This window comes from Apostichopus japonicus, chromosome 16 (genome assembly GCF_037975245.1).
Source record: "Apostichopus japonicus isolate 1M-3 chromosome 16, ASM3797524v1, whole genome shotgun sequence".
NCBI classification, from domain to species: domain Eukaryota; kingdom Metazoa; phylum Echinodermata; class Holothuroidea; order Aspidochirotida; family Stichopodidae; genus Apostichopus; species Apostichopus japonicus.
The window spans coordinates 40,827,450-40,848,268 of NC_092576.1; the positions used below are offsets into that span (position 1 = coordinate 40,827,450).

Consider the following 20,819-nt stretch of genomic DNA (forward strand, 5'->3'; position numbering starts at 1 on the left):
GTTGAATGTTTCAATAAGAATTTTTTTCATTTTTTTTTTTATTGCAGAATCATGTGACATGTAATTTGTTGGCACTTTTTTTTTTTAATACTTTGTTTTTCTTAATATTTTTTTTTTTTATATATGACGTAATTTGTGATATTCGAAAAATAAACTTGTAATATAATAATCATCAACTGTATATTGGTTAAGTGTAAAAGGTGAAAATATTTCAATTATGCTTGCTTCTCCTTTGTCTTGAATGGGCAGCCTTTATCTGTTTAAACTTTGGAATTAATCTTACTAATGCCTAGGTTACCTAAAAAACACTGTCGTTTACGTTTTAATCATGTGTCGTAATTCGTACAGGCCACCGTGTGGGAAGTTTGTTGGTCTTATTTGATATCATCAATTTATGTGTTATCAATATATTTTTTTTCCTTCTCTGTTTGGGGTCAAAGTTTGTTTTTTTTTGTTGAGTAATAAAGGTATTTTAAAGTGTATTTTGTAAGACTATTATCTCTGAAAAATTGAGATTTCCCAATTTTCGGATGATATTTGAATTTGGCACAAAAGTTATAGCTTTCCCCTAGTGAATGAATCTTTTTTTCATTTTGTAGCACAATACTTTTGAATGCTAGAATTTATTGCTACAATAACTGCCAGGTATTAATACCCCATAAATTGTTTACTTCTGATAGGTTTAACAAGGAGGGGGGGGGGGACCAGGAGACCTGCTCTCACCCCCCTTTGAGATTCTTTTGGCACTAGAAGTAATATTACAAAGATTTAATTTTTGATAAACACAATAACAATGGCATAGACTAGATAATGTTGGTCTATCTGCATTACTCACATTTTCATGATTTGTTATGATTTTATGATTTCTTATGCACTATATTTCAATATCTCTTAAGAGTGATAATTGGAGGAATGCTGCTATTGTTTAAAAGAGAATTGAAGTCTAGTAGAAAGAAGAGACATTTTAACACTTGTCTTGTCCCTTTAATTAGGAATCAAATCTTAAAAAAAAAAAGTTTCCTTCCTATTAATATTATTATGAATGAATTTATGAATATTCATAAGATAATAAACATAATTTTAAACTGCCTGATGATTTCAATTTATATCTCTGGGCATAATATTGAAATCTTTGCTGATTATTATCTCCATAAATAATCATAAAATCCATGATATTGTTCATATTTAAGTTGCTGGCATTTCTTTGTTTATTCTTGAATTTCATCAAACTAAATTTTCCTCCTTAAAATCAGTTTGATGATCAGTAAATACTAATTCCATAAACAATTTTTTTTTTTTTTTTATTTTCTTCATGTCTCAAATGTTTTTAATCAGCAGGCTCTCCTTTATACTCCTTTATTTTAAAATCAGTTTATATTTTGATAAATTCTAAGCCTGAATGATATTATTATTATTATGATAACTGTGTGTTTTCAGTAAATACTGCTTGATATATAAATGTAACAACCATTTACTAATTACAATGTAATCCTGGACCTTTACATCTTATTTTAAATGTTCTTGCTTCTTCTTCTTCGATTTTTTTTTCTTTTTCAACAAATGAAATATAACAAACTTTAAAAGGATAAACAGACAAGAAGATACTCATTACTTGGACTTTTTGTATTTTTGTGTGTATTGTCTTTTAATAAACAATTTACAAAATATTAACAAAACAAGAGGTTGTACTGTTACAACTTCTTATAAGAAAAGTCGACCAAGAAAGAACTAGAGTACAAAACCCAAACTACGTATCCGCTCCACTCTCAACCCCCAGTCCCCTTACGTCGAGACTGTGACTGTGTGATCATTGTCAGTTGTATATCACAAGTCCCTTTGAATGAGAATATACTACACATGATCTAAGCCAAAAGACCAAGAAATGGCCAATCAGTTATACATGACCTTCCAGTGATGGAACATACTGATATTACGTCTGTTACAGGATTACAGCCAAGGGCGGCGGAAGCACTTTTAATCTGGGGGAGGGCACCAACGTCGAAGGGCACTTAGCAGAAATTCGATTGGACTGATGCAGCCTGATATTTAGTACCCTTTATAACTCTTATTGTATTATCTTATTTGCGTATACACATCACTCCATCAACGCCACCACCCCCCCCCCCCCCCCCTCAAGGAAACAATGCATATTAGCACTGCAATATCTAATGTGCAAATTGGGAAACAAGGAAAAAGACAAAATGAGGTGAAATCATTATAAAGTCCAAGTCCCTGCACACGTGATCGATACATGCATGAAAGCAAATGAAATATGTCAAAATACTGAAAGAAAAATAATTTTCTATGTGTTTTTCAATGGTTAAACTGATATTATTATGATCATTATTATTGTAACGACTTTGCCAATAATTCTAACCAATTTGGAAGTGTTATATCACGGCAAATGATTGTATGTCATTGGCATACGATGTAATAACCAACGCATGCCTATATGATGTGCACATTAACATGTTGAACGCGCGCGAAAAATCTTGGCAATATTTTTCGGGCAAGTCGTTACAGCCTCCCCAATTCAAATTGGGCTCCTACACCTGTGGTAGTAAACATTTAAAAATTCCCGAAATATTTCATTCGACGTGGGTTTCGCTTTGTTAACTCTTTTTTTATTTAGAAATTTTTTGGTAGAAAAAGGGCACATTTTTAACCTGAGGAAAAGTGGGGGGGCACGTGCCCCCCCGGTTCCGCCGCCCTTGATTACAGCACTTTTACGGGACCTGCCCCTCACCCCCTCCCCCCCCCCCCTCACCCCATCCAAACCAAAATGTCAGAGCCAAACTGGCAGTACGACCTCTAGATCACAGTTCAGGTGAGAAGTTACATCAATACTGAGTTTCTATAAAAGGCTTTGTATGTCTTAACAGGCTTAGTACTGATAAAACATTTTATGAGAGAGGGATGTATGAATAGTCTTCTCTCTAATGTCTTACTGCATTAAACATATTTGGTTGCAATGTGGGATGCTTTGGATTAGAAATTCCAAGACAATTATTATGGAATTATGGTACGGTAGGATGGTTTTAAATTATTCGTAAAAACATGAAATATAACATAGAATGGTTTAGGAGGGGTTTACATGTATCATTTAGACCTCACTACTTGCCCGCTTCCATCCTACCTCCTCCCCTTCCCCCCCCCCCTCCTCCTCCACACCCTCACCCAAGCAGTGGAATTTGGTCTAGAATCAGTATTTATCCCTCATACTACCAAACTGGTCAACTCCTTGAGGAACACACACAGAATATTGTCATACATACAAACTTTCCAAGGTTGAATTAGTACGCCAAATTATGGGTGGCATCTGTACTTATAAGTTGTTTGATAATTGTTTCTATGACAACATATTAAGGCAGGATGTCAAAGAGTTCTTCAACCAGGTCCACTCCAGGCGACCACCACACATCACAGAGCTTGTTGGACCACAGAGGATCATAACATGTAATGTTCTTCAACATGCACTTCAGTGGAATCAGTAAAATGCAATGTGGTCAAATGGCCTCTTGTGGTCAAAGGATCCTGGCATATGACAATCTCCTACATGGATTCAACAACATCATTTTAATGTGCTGGGTTCAATGGTCTCTTGTAGTCAAAGGATCCTGGCATATGACAATCTCCTACATGGATTCAACAACATCATTTTAATGTGCTGGGTTCAATGGCCTCTTGTAGTCTTGCACAGCAGGTCTCTATCAACTTTTTCATTGATTCATCATCACTCTGAACCTCCTGAATAAAAAAAATAACAAAATAAAATGACTCTTTGTGAATTGTTTTTGACAGTTTGGTGAACAAGGAAACAGGAACAACAACAGAGGCAGTAAACCAACATAACCTGTTACCATGGTGATAGAATTGAACAAGTGTCACAAGAAAATGATGCCCTTTAAATGATGCCTTTTAACTTACTCCATATTTGAACCATGATGCCCCCCTTGGCAACTAATTTACTATGGCTTCATACAGAAATGTCATTTATTGGGGTGGAGGTGTTAGGGAGAGTTGTATAGGAAAGGGCAGTAGGAAATGTGTAGTTTACTATACTGTATCTGGACATATAGCCGAATACCTATGTATTCTCTCTCATTACCTATGTATTCTCTCATTCCCTATGTATTCTCTCTCATTCCCTATGTATTCTCTCATTCCCTATGTATTCTCTCTGATTACCTATGTATTCTCTCTGATTACCTATGTATTCTCACTCATTACCTATGTATTCTCACTCATTACCTATGTATTCTCTCTCATTACCTATGTATTATCTCTCATTACCTATGTATTCTCACTCATCACCTATGTATTCTCTCTTAACCTATGTATTCTCACTCATTACCTATGTATTCTCTCTGATCACTCTATGTATTCTCACTCATTACCTATGTATTCTCTCATTACCTATGTATTCTCTCTCATTATCTATGTATTCTCTCTCATTACCTATGTATTCTCTCTGATTACCTATGTATTCTCACTCATTACCTATGTATTCTCTCATTACCTATGTATTCTCTCTCATTACCTATGTATTCTCACTCATCACCTATGTATTCTCTCTCTTAACCTATGTATTCTCACTCATTACCTATGTATTCTCTCTCATTACCTATGTATTCTCACTCATCACCTATGTATTCTCTCATTACCTATGTATTCTCACTCATTACCTATGTATTCTCTTTCGTCAAATAAATCTCCCTTTAAAACAAGTGCCAATGAGGGTTTCATCTACAGTAACACTTCAAACCTTTCTATTACCAAATTAGAAATAAAGAGATTTCTCATCACTCACAGCAAAGTTTCATAAAAAAACGTATGTATTTTCGTGGTTTAACTTACCATTGTCTCCAGTTCAAGTATGGCTGTCTTCCCACTCTCCAAGCCCACCCTGAAGTTATTCATGTGTGGACCAATGCAAGTCACATTCTCTGGGCCAAAGACATCACCAAGTAGTTTGCTAACCCTCTCAGCAAACACCACAGGGTCATTCTTCTCGGGCAACCTCTTCACTAAAAATTAAAAAAAATAAAAAATTGAAAAATCTTTAAACTGCAAAAAAATAAAAAAAATTGTAAAATCTTTAAACTGCAATAGTTGTTTTATAGCAGAATGCAGATCAGAATCCAAGACGAAACTATCCCATGATTACTGTGTTTCATTACCAAGGTGAAAGGTCATCAAGCAATACCCGTAAAGAAACTGCTGGAAGTTTTCAAAGCTATTTTCCTGCATCCAAGCACCTTGCCCGGGGATTGAGGAAAGTTAGATAATTAACTGTCTCAGTGAGATAGAACACTTTTGAAATCACTCTCCCTGCCCTGTGATTGATAAAGATGTTACCTTTCTGGTATTTTGGATCGGATGATACCTTCATGAGCACTGCGATGATGGCATCAGCGTACATGTCATTAACAGCATTGGCCGTCCACTGGAACACAGATACAAACAAAATAAAACAACAAATTACAAATAAAAGTAGTGTTGTGATATGCAGAGCAACTTTTCAACAGAGACTTTGATTTTATTAAAAAATTGAGATAATTATTTAAATTTTATATAATTATATAAAAATTTATACATAGAAATATTATTATAAAACAAAATATTACATAAAAATTATTAATAAATTAATTTATTAATATTTTTTTTAACGATTAGGAACACAGATACAAACAAAATAAAACAACAAACAAATTACAAATCAAAGTAGTGTTGTGATATGCAGAGCAAATGTTCAACAGAGATTTAATTTTATGAAAAATCAAAGATACTTATTTAAATTTATTAAATAATTATATAAAAATTATTACATAGAAATATTATTATAAAAAAAAATATTACATAAAAATTATTTATAAATTAATTTATTAATATTTTTTTTTAAAGATTAGGAACTGTTCATACTGTCAGTTGAAGCATGGTATGAGATTACAGTATAGAGTGGTTTAAGCACTAGAATCGGATAAAAGTTAGGAACTGTTCATACTGTCACTACATGTGCGATGAAGCATGGTATAAGATTACAGTATAGAGTGGTATAAGCAATTAGGAATCAGATAAGGGTTAGGAACTGTTCATACTGTCAGTACGAGTGCTTTGAAGCATGGTATGAGATTACAGTATAGAGTGGTTTAAGCACTAGAATCGGATTAAAGTTAGGAACTGTTCATACTGTCAATACATGTGCAATGAAGCATGGTATAAGATTACAGTATAGAGTGGTATAAGCATTGGAAGCAGATAAAGGTTAGGAACTGTTCATACTGTCAGTACGAGTGCTTTGAAGCATGGTATGAGAGAACAGTATAGAGTGGTATTAGCATTAGAATCAGATAAAGGTTAGGAACTGTTCACACTGTCAGTACGAGTGCTTTGAAGCATGGTGTGGGAGGACAGTATAGAGTGGTATTAGCACTAGAATCACATAAACGCTAGGAACTGTTCGTACTGTCAGTGCAAGTGCTTTGAAGCATCATATGATAGTATACAGTGTTACTAGCATAAGAGCAACTTAGTCCCAACTATCTGCATTTTTCTGTTACCTCTTCTTTTATAAAAGACAAAAAAATTCAAAAACAAGTAAAGGATCCCTTACCTCTAGAATGACAATGTTTTGTTGAGGTTCGTGGATCACTGTAATGTTCTCAAAGACCTTGAGGGCGGACTTCTCATTGACTGTGATGTATTCTACCTGTCCACAGAGTTGTATTAGATAGTGGGTGAGTAACGACAGTGGTGCTGAATAAGACACGCTCATCCGTTGCGTGATCGTACTGACTTTCAGATCTGTGTAGTCTGTTGGAGTGACATGAGGACCACAATTAAAACTTGGAAACGATACCCCGTAGCGTGTTTTGAGTTTCTCGTTAGGGACGTAACTATCTTAGTCATGTAATTAACACAGCCCTCTCTAACTCCAAACATTTTTTTTTTATGAGGTTGTCAATAAAACTGATGCAGTATGGGTAATGATTTCAAACATGGACTTATAATGCAAAAGAGAAATACATGTCTTTTCTACATTTCGGTTGGTATGTTGACAATACTGCGAAACCAGAATAAATAAAAAATTATCATATTTATATATCGGCATCCTAACCTGGCAGCTATGTCCAACAAGAGATTTTGACATCTGGGACTTGGGTAACCAAGTTTCAAACATCAATCAAGACCCTTAAATATCACCCTTATCAACCAAATAAAAAAAATTGCAGCTTTCCCCATATTCTATCTATGTTCCACTTGGAAAACTTCATCTCACACCCACCCTACCCCATCACCTCACCGAACCCAACCCTACCACCCCCGCCCCCCCCCCAAATAAGGCAGTAAGCTGCCACTAAATTACCTATGGGTGGAAAATGCTCACTGAAGAAAGTGCTAGAACGATACATGAAATTTATAAAAATGACTAGAAGTACCTCACCACATAATACACACCCGCCCCCACCCCCCAACCCCATCCCTTCCAACTCTCCAATTGCACTGAAACTTTGCAAATAGTCATTTGGTATATCCCAGCATTTTTAAAGGAGACCTTATTCTGTAAACAGGTCATGTGTGTGACTGGACCATATACTGTAAACAGTTCATGTGACTGGTAGCACTTTGAAATTCTAAAGGACAGATATATGTTTGACTGTCATCCTGGACTTGGTCAATCTTTAAAAGTCAACATGATTTATCATAAAATAAGAATCACTTATCCATCTAATGAAATCTAGAAAGGGTCCCAACAACAGAGAGGATGGGGAGGGGGTTGGTTGCCATGGCAGCACTAGAGGTTGGTCTGATTCCTGCCCCCCCAGTCCTTGGACCTCAACCCTGTGGGGGAGGGGGGAGGCTTTGCCAGGTTGTATTTTATTAATTACCTGCTAAGTCTTTCGGTGACATGATATGGTAGTTAAAGTTCCTCTTGACCAGAATGCCAGATATTTTATGGTTATGACTCGGTGCTGTAACTGCTAGACTACCCATCACCTGTACAGGAAAGAAAAACAAAACAGGAAATATTGAAATGTTGACACATAGATATTACTTACACTTGACATTATTTCCTGTTATATAGAGGTGAGAGAAGCCTACAGTGTATAATGGACAATAGGCAATTATTGTAATCATGATGATGATGATGATGATTATGCTGATGCTGATGCTGATGCTGATGCTGAGGAGGAGGAGGAGGAGGAGGAGGAGGAGGAGGAGGAGGATGAGGATGATGATGATGATGATGATGATGATGATGATGCTGATGCTGATGCTGATGCTGAGGAGGAGGAGGAGGAGGAGGAGGAGGAGGAGGAGGAGGAGGAGGAGGAGGAGGAGGAGGAGGAGGAGGAGGAGGAGGAGGAGGAGGAGGAGGAGGAGGAGGAGGAGGAGGAGGAGGAGGAGGAGGAGGAGGAGGAGGAGGAGGAGGAGGAGGAGGAGGAGGAGGAGGAGGAGGAGGAGGAGGAGGAGGAGGAGGAGGAGGAGGAGGAGGAGGAGGAGGAGGAGGAGGAGGAGGAGGATGATGATGATGATGATGATGATGATGATGATGATGATGATGATGATGATGATGATGATGATGATGATGATGATGATGATGAGGAGGAGGAGGAGGAGGAGGAGGAGGAGGAGGAGGAGGAGGAGGAGGAGGAGGAGGAGGAGGAGGAGGAGGAGGATGATGATGATGATGATGATGATGATGATGATGATGATGATGATGATGATGATGATGATGATGATGATGATGATGATGATGATGATGATGATGATGATGATGATGATGATGATGATGATGATGATGATGATGATGATGATGATGATGATGATGATGATGATGATGATGATGATGATGATGATGATGATGATGATGATGATGATGATGATGATGATGATGATGATGATGATGATGATGATGATGATGATGATGATGATGATCTACAATTAGCTCTAATGAAATATTGTGAAATATTGTACTCATAAATACTTCTGAGTTTTGTAAACTGAAGATTTTTCCTCGACTGATGGTGATAGGAAGGGTATGGCAGGGCACCCCTGGTCCTACATTTGCACATGCACCTGGTACAAATATTTTTCAGACTAAATATCCATCAGAGTATTTGGTGGTCAATCGACCAAACATGAATTACTCCACAAAGATAAACTGCTGAAGTAGAATGTACAGACTTCTCCTATTAAGTAAATTAATAATTTCATTGTCTTTAAACCAGTTCTTGGCTCTGAATAATCACTCAATGATTTACCTTGGCCATTTTCTCTCCTCTGAAGTAAAGTTCCACGGCCTGAGTAATCCTGGGATTGTGGACCTGTATGTGATACTCTGGGTCATCCTCGTACTCCCTCAAAATAGCCGCTTTCAAACGACTCATTTCGTTGGCTTCACCATGAACGAGCACCTGTTGATAGGAAGAGGAATTTACAGTGGTGATACCATGTATGACAGCTTAGGAGAGAAAATATTCTTCCTCCATATCCCCTCCCCCCCCCTTCTGGTCTTTAAAATTTACTTTTCTGAGTCTACCTGAGTGTGTAACTGTGCAATGGTTTACCATACCCCACGCTAGGGTTGGGCGATATTTGCTTTTTAATGTCACGATAAATAGTTCAAAAATTATCGCGATATTTCGATAATTACGATAATTTTTTCTTGTTGTTTTTAGTGTGTTCGCGAACACACTAAAAACAACTGCCGATTTCCCACCGGTGTTTTCGCGCAGCAAACATACCAAGCATAATGGCGTGGGGTTCAGGGCCCGCCTTAGAGCCCCGTTGGAGTCAAGGGGGGAACCCCTTGTGGGGGTCTAGGGGCGAAGGCCCCCGGAAAAGTTAAGTATTTTTGCGTGTCTGGCGATAAAAAATTCGCAATTGAGGATTCAAAATACTGACTAACTTTATGAATTTAAATTGTCACGAAACTGATGAAAGTTTTAAAATGACAAGTTAGAGTAGCTATATTATGTGATAAAATGAAAAGAGAATTAATATGTCTTACAATCTTTATAAAGTTTAACTTACAAAACTGTCGATATTATGAAACAAACTACGTTCGGCAAAGCCCCGTTTCTAGATTGCCTAACAATCAGTTTACAACTGCAGTGCAACCGTACTTAAATATCACGGTAGGCTACAATGTGCTTCAAATTTTCTCAGGTACAGTACCTTGCAAAACAACCCCCCTGTCTAACACCTGTTTGTTAACATTTTTGGCACGGTTCCAAAAAACTTTTCAAGGAGTAAACTTTTTTGGCTCCACTCTAGAATTAATTAGGTCAGTCAGTAAAGGATCCGTAAAGTTATGCGAAATATTATCTTAGACGTTCAAGGAAAGTAGGTAAATATCCCCGTAACATTAAGGTAAGTAAAACACACCTCAAGCCAACCGACTCCTCCGCATGAACAAAACAATCTATTTCCCCTTATACACGAGGCACAGTCTATACCATACAGACATAGCACGATATCAAGGCCCTAATAGCTACAGTATATGGCCATCTTTATGAAAGTAAACCTTGTAATTCCATGTTTTAGGCCACCAGGCGTGATTAACTTAATGCTAAATATTGTTTCCATGGCCTTGTAGAAATCGTCAACTTCGCAAAATACAATTAGTTGTGTTTTTGTTGTTACGTAAGTTCCGTAACCGACGAAGTGGTTAGGCTATTTACTACACACTTAACTATGGTAGGATATTATTATTATTTTTTTTTTTTTAGAAATTCTAGAAAATACTTTCTTTCCCCCGCTTTACACCATATGTGGTCTTATGGTTTATTCATAAATGGGTGCACTAGAGCCTTGTTTACATGACATTTGTTGCATTTAGCACGATATGCCAGTTTCGCGTGAATTTTTCGAAAGTATTTTGCTCGATCTTTCGTAAAATTAGAAAGGTGTACCAACTTACTTTTCGTACACAATTGGTAATTTCTCTACTGATTTTCAGAGTTTTGTTCTCTATACAGTCAATGTTGTAAAGAACGGGTTTTTACGAAGTTCAAAAGTCAGTAAATGAAGTTGAGAAAATATTTCTTTTCAACTGTCTTAACCATGGAATGCTAGAATAACATTTACACATAAAACGGAGAATTTTTTTTCTACATCTATTTCAAATTTCTTTCACAAGAAATTATCGTCATTTGTTCAATCCTCAAAAAATATCGTCATGGAAAAAAAATTATCGCGATAATAATATTTTTCGATATATCGCCCAACCCTACCCCACGCCCCCTTAATGGAACAAACATGGAAGTTGGAACATTATATTTCTTCCCCAACCACCACTCCCACCCAGACTGTGAATTGCATAGCACTGCCCCTGGGTAATGATAATACAAACAATATTATTAAATTTGTTAATTATAACTCATTAACAGTCGAATCAAAACCATTGTCTTTGCGGCAGGAATCAAAAGGTTGAAATCTACAGACAACAACAAGTTTATCTGTGAACCTACTATGCCGAATACTGAAACAAACTTTCACCAGCTTGGTATGTAATCAAAACTAAACAGGTCCTCTGTATGCAATGAACTTTGACATCTGTAAAACACCACAAACAACATACAACTTGCAAGCCTAATGCAACCAATAGAAACCAATTACCATGGTACCCTTTAATGAGCACCACATTGCAACCCTCCCCCCCACCCCCAAAAACCCCTTTGAAAAAAAGGAGAATGCTCAAATTTCCTTAGAATCATGAGTTTGTTGCACGTTTAAAATCTGTTCCAGTAACTGCTCATATTACTCATTTTTCAAAACCCTGTGATATCTTCTTATTTCAATTAGCATCAAATCACATCCAAACTAGGTCAAGCATTCTTACAGATGATCAACATTCTTCTCTAACCAGGGATGAGCCTGGTGTAAAAAAAAAACCCATGGAACTTTGCAAAAATTGCAGTATAGGCTCTAGTTTGCATATGCTACAGTGTGTTAGGATAATATTTTTTGTCCCTGAAGTAGAAAAGAAATAATGGATATTCTCATGTCTGTCTAAGAGATGTAATTTTGCATATTTTGTGCTCACCACGTGAGGAGGTTTCAGGGTGCGGATAAACTCGCTGGTCTGTTCGTAGTCGGAATGAGCAGAGAAACTGATGTAATCCACGGACATCTTCAGCGGGAGTTTTTGACCTGTCATTGTGACGATCTCTTCGGGTGAAGACATGATATGCTGGGAGGGAAGAGGATTAAGTGATGATTGGCTGACATGCTGGTAGAATAATGGACAATAATTAATATCCTCCTCACCCTTCCTGCATAACCATGAAAACCCCCCCTTCCCTTGCCCCCACCCCATCCCACTTTGCCCCCACCTCGACCCCATCCCACTTTCCCCCACCTCCACCCCATCCCACTTTCTCAAGAGTGGTAGGTTATTCCTGCTAAATATACTATTCAAGGGCTCCCAAATTATGACCCGTAAGTCTAATAATGGGCCTTCCGGTATGGTGAACAATTTCTCTGTTGGTGGACCAATTTATACCCAAGAATAATCTTACTTGCACAATCCAAGAATGAACTCTTACTAAGGTACACTAAATGATGACCCCATGTCTACAAGCAGTGCACCAACTGTACAACCTTCATCACCCCCCTGCCAAACTTTCCCCACAAATTCACAACTTCTGATATCCGTACGAACCAACCAATCACTCACAAGCCAGAGATAAACCGACCAATAACTAACCTTTGCTAGTGTACCCTCTTCAGAGTACCCAGAAATGATAACCTTCATCACCCCCTCAACCCCCCCCCCCCCTTCCCTGCAAACCTTACCTTACCACCCAACAACTAACCTTTACTAGTGTACCCTCCTCAGAATACCCAGAAATGATAACCTTCGTCACCCCCCACCTCCCCCCTCCCCTTCAAACCTTACCTTACCAACCAATACCTTACCTTTGCTTGTGTACCCTTCACCGAGTACCCAGATATGATAACCTTTATCACCCCCCCCCCCCCTCCTCCCCTGCAAACCTTTCTTTACCAACCAATAACTAACCTTTGCTAGTGTACCCTCCACAGAGTACCCAGAAGTGGTAACTTTCACCACCCCCCTACTCCCCTGCAAACCTTTCCTTAACCAACCTATAACTAACCTTTGCTAGTGTTCCCTCCACCGAGTACCCAGATATGATAACTCCGTTCCTCCTGTCCGTGCACCAGTTTTCCATGAGTTCCCGGGACAGACCACTCTGCAGCATACCAGGACTAGCCATGATGACGGAGGGACCCACATCATCAAAATGATCAATGTCTTTCAGATTGGAAATGTGTTTGAATACAAACGGATTACTGATGTTAATCTATCGAGAAGGATGGAAAAATAATGCGAAAAGACAAATAATAGGAAGGAGGGAAAATGGAAAATATGTCACTTATCGTAAAATTCAGGGTTCTTGCTGACAATATTCAAACAGCTCCACACCTTCTCCATATTTGAAAGGGATTGTACAATGTTTTGGGACAATGAAACTAATTCATATTTAATGATGGGATTCATTTAATTTCAAAAATATTTGCATGATATTTTTGTAAATTTCTGTGAAAAAAATTTAAACAAGGTTGAAAAGCGTTTCAACTTTTCCTTAAAGGAGTATTACAGACCATTTAACATTTTCTTAAGGCATATGCTCTGAAATAGATATAGGAAACACAATCTGTACTCAACAGATTCTGTTGAATTAAACTATCACAACATTTATGACCAAAGCATTCATGATATTTTGATAACATACCTTAAATTCTAAGTTATTTTTATTGTTTATGTTTTGTCTGTCCCTTGTTTGATATTATTTTTTCTACATCATGAGCACACTGCAAAGTGGATATGTGCATATTGTACATCCTTTCTTGTTATAACTATTATTAGTGATATTTTAAAGTAAATTACCTGTCGTTTAATCTTATCATTCATCGCATTGATGTAGGTCTGGTAAACTGACATACACTTCTTGGCCAGCGCCGATGCATAGTAAACAGGAATGTCGTGAAGTTCGGGATGGTTGGCCCAATATTCATCTGAAGAGAGAAACATAATCCAACCAATTGGAATCTAGTATGCTTTATATCTCTTAAACTTGAGAAGTCTGTGCCAATAGAATCTAATAGATTCAGTTTAAATCCATTTGACTAATTAGAAACTAGATCAACAAGATTGATGAAAGTAGCATTTGGCAAATTTCAACTAAGTGAAGTAGGTGGGATGTGTCTGTGTGTGTAGGAGGGAGAAGAGGGAGGGGTAGGAGAGTGGGGAGGGGGAGGGAAAGACAAGGGGGGTCTACAAGCATTTCTGTTCCCTTGAAAGAAAATTTTGTTCCGGTTTCATCGTGCTTCCGATTTCTGTTAAGGTTGTCAAAATGTAATTTATGACAAAAGTTGGGTGAACAATATTTTAGAGTAAAAGAAACAGATCAGACAGTTGTTGCATTCACAGTCAAGGAATTGTTTATCCATCTGCAGAGATGCCAACCTCTTGACACAAAAAAACAGACTGAATATCCTAAAAAATCAGATTTTGGAGAGAAAAATCAGATTTTCACGAAAACTTGACACTACCACTGGCCTGTTGGCCCTGGGCCAGTAAAATGTCAGAAAAATGTTTTACTGGTAAGAACGGGTAAGTAAAATGTTTGCTTTTTCATTAACATTTTAATGAGAAAATTGTAAAGCTGCCGATTCTGCGTATTTCCCGCCCATGTAGGCTTGTTGTTCAACGTGTTTGTCAGGGTTTGACCACCTTAACCAATCCAGCTGACAACCCAGAGAATTCACTTCTGATAAAAGTATGTTGAAATAACTTAAATTAACAAAAAAAAATTATTTTTGAGCCATACAAGAAGCTACAAAATTGAACCAAATAATTTTTTGTTAAACTCACCAAGTATAAGCAAGAGTTCTTGTGCCCTGCCAAGGGCAAAAACAGGAATTAAACAGCGCCCTCCTCTGTTGACAATATCGTGGACTGTGCTGGTGAATCTTGTCTCTCTTTCATCCCTCTTTTCATGGATATGAGTACCGTAGGTGGATTCCTGAGAAAAAAAAAACGATATTTTGGAAGTCTGTTACCAGGGAATTAAGTTTAGTTTTGTAATGTTTATAAAATATAACAAAATAGTATCTTCATTAAGCAATAACTACTGTATATATTTGAGTATCATTTTTTTTCTATCTTTGCAATACCTGATAAATAATTCTCTGCAGTTACTCATGATTCAGGAAGTAGATGAGAGAAGTTAACACTGATTTTACAGTCATTTTACTGAAAAGTTTCCACGAACCAACAAACTTAGGGATGCCATGGATCAAAATTTTTGGAACCGTCTACAACTGAATTGGCCGGATCTTTCACAAAATCCGGCCGGACTGGGTTTTTCCAAGGCTAAATGGAATAAGAGAAAACAATCATGAAACTGACATTGAATAAAAGTCCTGTCTGATCTGTTTGGGTAGATCTGGCTATAACTGGAAATGGATAATTTTTTCATGATCCAGCAAGATAATCCAGCCGGTCAGGATATCCGGTGCATCCCTAGTAGGCTAGCACAGCCTTGGAGGACCAAATGGATCAGGTCTCTCCTTCACCCTCCTATAAGATGTGAGTTTCAGTCCTGAAATTACTAGCAAGATATCTAGCAATGTATGAAAGAAACAGTTTCAACTGTTTGACATTCACACTCATGCGGCCAATTTAAAACTGTCAGGCCTACGGTAAAGGTTGACCCTGACTCACCGTAATCAGGACATCTGCTTTGATGTTTGGTATTTCTGCGGACATGAGATGTCTGTCCTCCTGGCGTGAGAAGTCTCCAGTGTAGAGAATCTATAGAGAAGGAAGGAGAGATTAACCATTGAACTAGCTTCTCTTTCATTCAATGACTTTATTCCAATGATGCCTCGAACCAGTTTGAAATTAAAAGGGGATGGGGCTTGGGGGAGGGGAGGAGAGGTAGGAGTAAGACCAATGTTTATTTAGTGGTGTTAAAAGTGGCACCATGGTGACATCAAGCCTGCACAAAAATCAGCACTGAGTATATTACTGGCAGCATGGTCCCACTGGCTCCCTTTCCCACCCCTCCCCCATCCCCTCATATGGGGCCATATATTCCGATTCCCACCAAATTCACTTTAGTTAAAAAGACGATGTTCTAACTTCTTTGGGAACAGTGTTTATCATTCCTCAAAAACCTCTACGATAGAGTACATAAAGTTAATTTATACAGATATTATGTTTACTTAACTCTAACACCAGTAATTATTATACAACCACTTATCTCTTTTACAACTCTGCAGAATATCCTCATTACCTATCTTAACATTCATCTTCACATAAATGTTTACACTTTCATAAAAAGAAAACAAAAATAACAACAATTTAAAAAATATCACAAAATACCAACAACAACAAATTTTTGACCTACCAATTTTCTTCAACGGTATAATAGCTAGGCCTTAACATCTACTTGACCACACACAACCTCACCTTATCCTTAACTTATCCACCTTCCTAGTACTTAAACACTCATCTACACATCATACTATTCCTACAGCACTATCAAACCATCACTAGAACAAATTTATAGCTAAACTAATATTTATCACTCTCAATACGATTGTAACAACGCAGGAGTATTTTTAAATTACCAGAGGGTGTCACCACAACACCTACCTTAACACCAGCTATTTCCAGCATAATCATAGCCGCACCCAGGACGTGTCCAGCGTTGTAACACCAGAATTTGATTCCGTTGACCTCCACTTCCTGGTGGAAGTTGACCGTCTCAATTCTGTCCATGCTGGTGATCAGGTCTGCTTCAGAGTACAACATTTTCTCCGATGTGAGATTACTGGAAATAAAAACCCAGAAGGAGTATCTTAAGAGTCGAGTGTTTGGGGTATGACATTTTCCAAGTCCTCCATCACACAACACTATATCATACCACATACCAAACCAATTTTCGACTCAACTAAATCAAGTCACTATGGGGAGTCACTGCTGCATGTACAGTGTAAACTGGGCCAACTTTTAATTGTCAATAAGACATACATATGTATTTGACCGTAGTTTTTTATTTATGACGATAAACACTGCCTTAAAATGGAAGAAGCAACACTTGAACAGCTAAAAATATCAAAAGTACAATTACGATGCCAGCAAGATAAAGATGACACTTTTTTTTTTAATTTTGTTGCCAATAAAACCATTCAGTTCTTGTCATGATTATTTTCCTTACTTATACACTGTTCTAACAACTCAGAAAAAAAAAACTAACTTGATTGCCCTCCCCCCCCCCCCCTCCTGCCATCTAAAATCAGGATCTATTTCAGTACAAGCAGTTTACAGTAATGTGTCTTGCACAAGTATCTACCATGGAAATGTACCTAGTCTAATATAAACTATACTTGCAAAGAGTTGAAAGGGATGGGGGAGCAGGGGATGGAATACTTATGAACAAGTATACATTAGATTAGGGGTATGTGGTGCCCTGATGCTAAGGTTACCATATATGGATCTCACTTTGGAATGAACAAAGGTTAATTGTCACCAGAGGCACTTAAAGGGGAAACAACAGTAAATGGATTCACCCATAACCCTTCTTATCGACTGAATTCCTTTTAGACAGACCAATGCATTTTTTTTCTTTTCCTTCTAATAATGTTGCACTTGCATCACTTTATCTCTAATTTCTTCTTTTATCTTATGTTCATTTTATTTATTCTTTATAAATTTACAACCAATTAATTGGTCAATAAACCAGCTGATATTAATAATACTCACCTAACCCTGACATAATCATTGAGTAGCCATCTGTAGATGGCCTTTGTAGCATAACTGATATTAATAATACTCACCTAACCCGGACATAATCATTAAGTAACCAGCTGTAGATGGCCTTGGTAGCATGGCTGACATTAATAATACTCACCTAACCCTGACATAATCATTAAGTAGCCATCTGTAGATAGCCTTGGTAGCATGGCTGATATTAATAACACTCACCTAACCCTGACATAATCATTAAGTAGCCATCTGTAGATAGCCTTGGTAGCATGGCTGATATTAATAATACTCACCTAACCCGGACATAATCATTGAGTAACCATCTGTAGATAGCCTTGGTGGCGTGGGTCATGTAGACTTGACCTCTGTAGTTGGACGTCTTCAAGAAATATGGCAGAGCTCCACAGTGATCTAAATGGAAACTAAACAAGGATGATAAAATATAAGTAACGATGAAAAAACTAAATTTTATGCAACCACTAAGTAAAATTTGTATCATTACTTTAAGGTATCTTTGAAATCAAAACATTTCACCAGTGCTGTAAAATGTCATATACCTGATCATCATGCTTATAACACCTACCTGATTTTTAATTATACATCATTTGTTTGGTTTTTAATTTTTTAAGAAAAACAGAACTACGTTCCTTCAGGAGGAATGTGCTTTATTCAAACATAACTCACTGTAATGTGCACACTTTGGCTGATACCTGTTAAAATAATTAAATTGCATTCCAGAATTAGATAGATAGATAGAAACTTTATTGTCCATTTCAGAAAACAAAGAATGTCAGTCTAAGATGATATAGAAGACAAAAATGAGAACTATGTACTCTTTGAGTAATTTAAGCTCTGGACAGAGAGGAATAAGAGTGCTGTGGTTGTGTAGACAGGTAAGTGAGGGAGGATCACAAATTATAATTAAAACTGATTTCACTTACTGGCTGATAAGGAGTAAGTCTATTTCCTCGGGATCGATCATATCGAAGAACGGAAGAGAATCGAGGCCCTCGCGACCTGGATGGATACCACAGTCAAGCTGATAACAATAGATAACAATAGATAACAATGGCTAACAATAGATAATAATAGATAACGGATACCAATAAACAATGACTTACATTTCTCCAGTCAATCACTTTCATCAAATAAAAGATTACACACTTAGGCAGACATGTGCCTGACTTGTAGGGGAAAAAACCCTGAAAGTGTAGTTTGAGTTAGGGATCACACAACAAGCTGTCTAGTCTAGGCCTGCTAATGAATGCCAACAACAAATGTATCAAATGGATATCAATCTAAGCCAATTAAATATATTGGAACCTTTAATTTGCATCAAAAGAAAGACACTAACATAGTTTTGATGAAAAACTATGACTGAAAAGCGCCCCCCCCCCCAAAATCCACACACACCATTTATCACACCTAATGTACCCAAATATTCACTGTGTAGTTTATTTGTACATATTACAAGTTGCTTTTAATCTACTCACCATAATCTTTTTGCCTTTAAATTCCAACATGATACATGACCTGCCCACTTCTTGACCAGCTCCCCTGAAGGTGAAGAGAAAAAGATCTGGGTGTTCATTGGAGAGAAAAAGATTAACTGTATGGATTTCACAATACATCATTTTCGAAGCTTTGAAGTGCATCAGTTTTCTTAGTATATAATCTGCAAAAGTGATATTAGAAATAACAGTGATAAGAAATCAAAGTGATATTAGAAATAAAATAGTTATTGGAGCGACACGTAGGACATGGCATGGGTTTAAAAGGATCATGTCTCATTGGTCGCCAGTTGGTATAGATTCCAGTATTAAGTAGGGGTGTTTTGTATTTGTTTAAAATCTAACAATATTTTTGTCATTCTCAAATTATTTTGAGTGCGACACTTCATATCCCTAACCTATTTTAATGTAGTGAATTAATATCATTTATATTATAATTATTAATCTGTAACCTATGCCGACCATTTAGGCTTTAACCATTGATAAACTTGATGCCAACCTATTATCGAATGGTATTTTCCAAAATAAAACAACTGGTGATGATGGACATGAACTGGGTTCCAATTATGTTGGCTTCAGATCCACAATATGTGTTAGGGGTTTGCATCTTTTCAGACTGCAACTTAGAATTTTCTATAGGTTAGGCCTATGGTAGGGTTATATATGAGACAAATTTCCTTGGGCCAATAAATTAAAACTAATTGCCTAAGATAAATTAGCACAACATACCTGATATATTGATGTCTGCGAGCCTCGAAATTCAGGCTACTAAAATGCTGGCTAAAAAGCCAGTAGTATTTCTTAGCAAGTGCCTTACATTGTGACATTCTACACCTAGTGTGTGGTAGGAACATAGCCTTGTTGCATAGGGTTGTACTACCATGGTGGCATGAGTGGCAGCATTACAGCCTACACTACAGGGACAGTAAAAGTTTAGATGGGCCTAATGTTACGTATGCCTTCATAAACTGTACATGCTGAAACTCTGACGGCACGTTAGGCTATGTAAATCATGTGAGCCCGACCACTGACAACCCTCATATCTACTAAGCCTCGTCTAATAAACTCACAGAGGACGTATAATTAAGCGGTCTGTCTCCTCCTCTGGAATTTGAGCATCAGTTTTCCTTTTTTCCGCCATATTGATCAAGCTGTTAAGAACACTTGGTCATATGTTTTATGGTCAACTCGGTTCATGGCATAGGTTCATGGATAGCGCTGTAATTCATAGTATCTGTTGGACGCAAATTGAGCCAAAATCTTCCATCTTATAGCAATTTTCGCTACCATTTGATTGAAATCATCTTTGCATAGCGTTTGTAATTTCAATAAAGTCTTTTCAAACTTCCAAGAAGAAAAGGAAAGATGACATAATTTATAGAACAAGCAAGAATCCGAATGAAAAGCATTTGTTGAATAAGAACAAGCAAGAACTTGTGCTGATTTAAGAGCTCATAACTTACATAGGACCTGATACTATTTGGAAATTGTATTTTTCA

General features: G+C 37.3%; 1 protein-coding gene across 4 annotated transcripts; it reads right to left on the reverse strand.

Annotated features, from left to right (window-relative positions):
• Nucleotides 1–105: 105 nt before the first annotated feature.
• LOC139983749 (cleavage and polyadenylation specificity factor subunit 3-like) lies at nt 106–20,551 on the reverse strand. 4 transcript variants are annotated; one of them, XM_071997494.1, is made up of 17 exons: nt 20,391–20,551; nt 19,303–19,366; nt 18,751–18,848; nt 18,144–18,231; nt 17,807–17,847; nt 16,697–16,874; nt 15,761–15,850; nt 14,909–15,059; nt 13,922–14,049; nt 13,128–13,334; nt 12,053–12,199; nt 9,267–9,419; nt 7,890–7,998; nt 6,614–6,813; nt 5,359–5,446; nt 4,858–5,027; nt 106–3,747 (listed from the first exon to the last, which is right to left on the reverse strand). In XM_071997494.1, exons 1-17 carry the CDS (start codon nt 20,459–20,461, stop codon nt 3,655–3,657), a joined length of 2,076 nt encoding a protein of 691 aa, XP_071853595.1. In that variant the 5' UTR covers nt 20,462–20,551; the 3' UTR covers nt 106–3,654. The 4 variants fall into 4 exon arrangements, with proteins under 4 accessions (XP_071853595.1, XP_071853596.1, XP_071853593.1 ...); XM_071997495.1 differs by lacking the exon at nt 17,807–17,847 and adding an exon at nt 17,955–17,995; XM_071997492.1 differs by lacking the exon at nt 17,807–17,847 and having other exon boundaries at nt 18,103–18,231.
• Nucleotides 20,552–20,819: the final 268 nt, after the last annotated feature.

Bases quoted from the DNA above. Each gene is read 5' to 3' on its own strand.
- LOC139983749 (XM_071997494.1), bottom strand. From the start codon at position 20,461: ATGGCGGAAAAAAGGAAAACTGATGCTCAAATTCCAGAGGAGGAGACA. The intron at 18,232-18,750 runs GTAAGTGAAATC...ATCCTTGTTTAG, and splicing joins GACTTACTCCTTATCAGCCA to TTTCCATTTAGATCACTGTG. The intron at 3,748-4,857 runs GTAAGTTAAACC...TTTTTTATTCAG, and splicing joins TACTTGAACTGGAGACAATG to GAGGTTCAGAGTGATGATGA.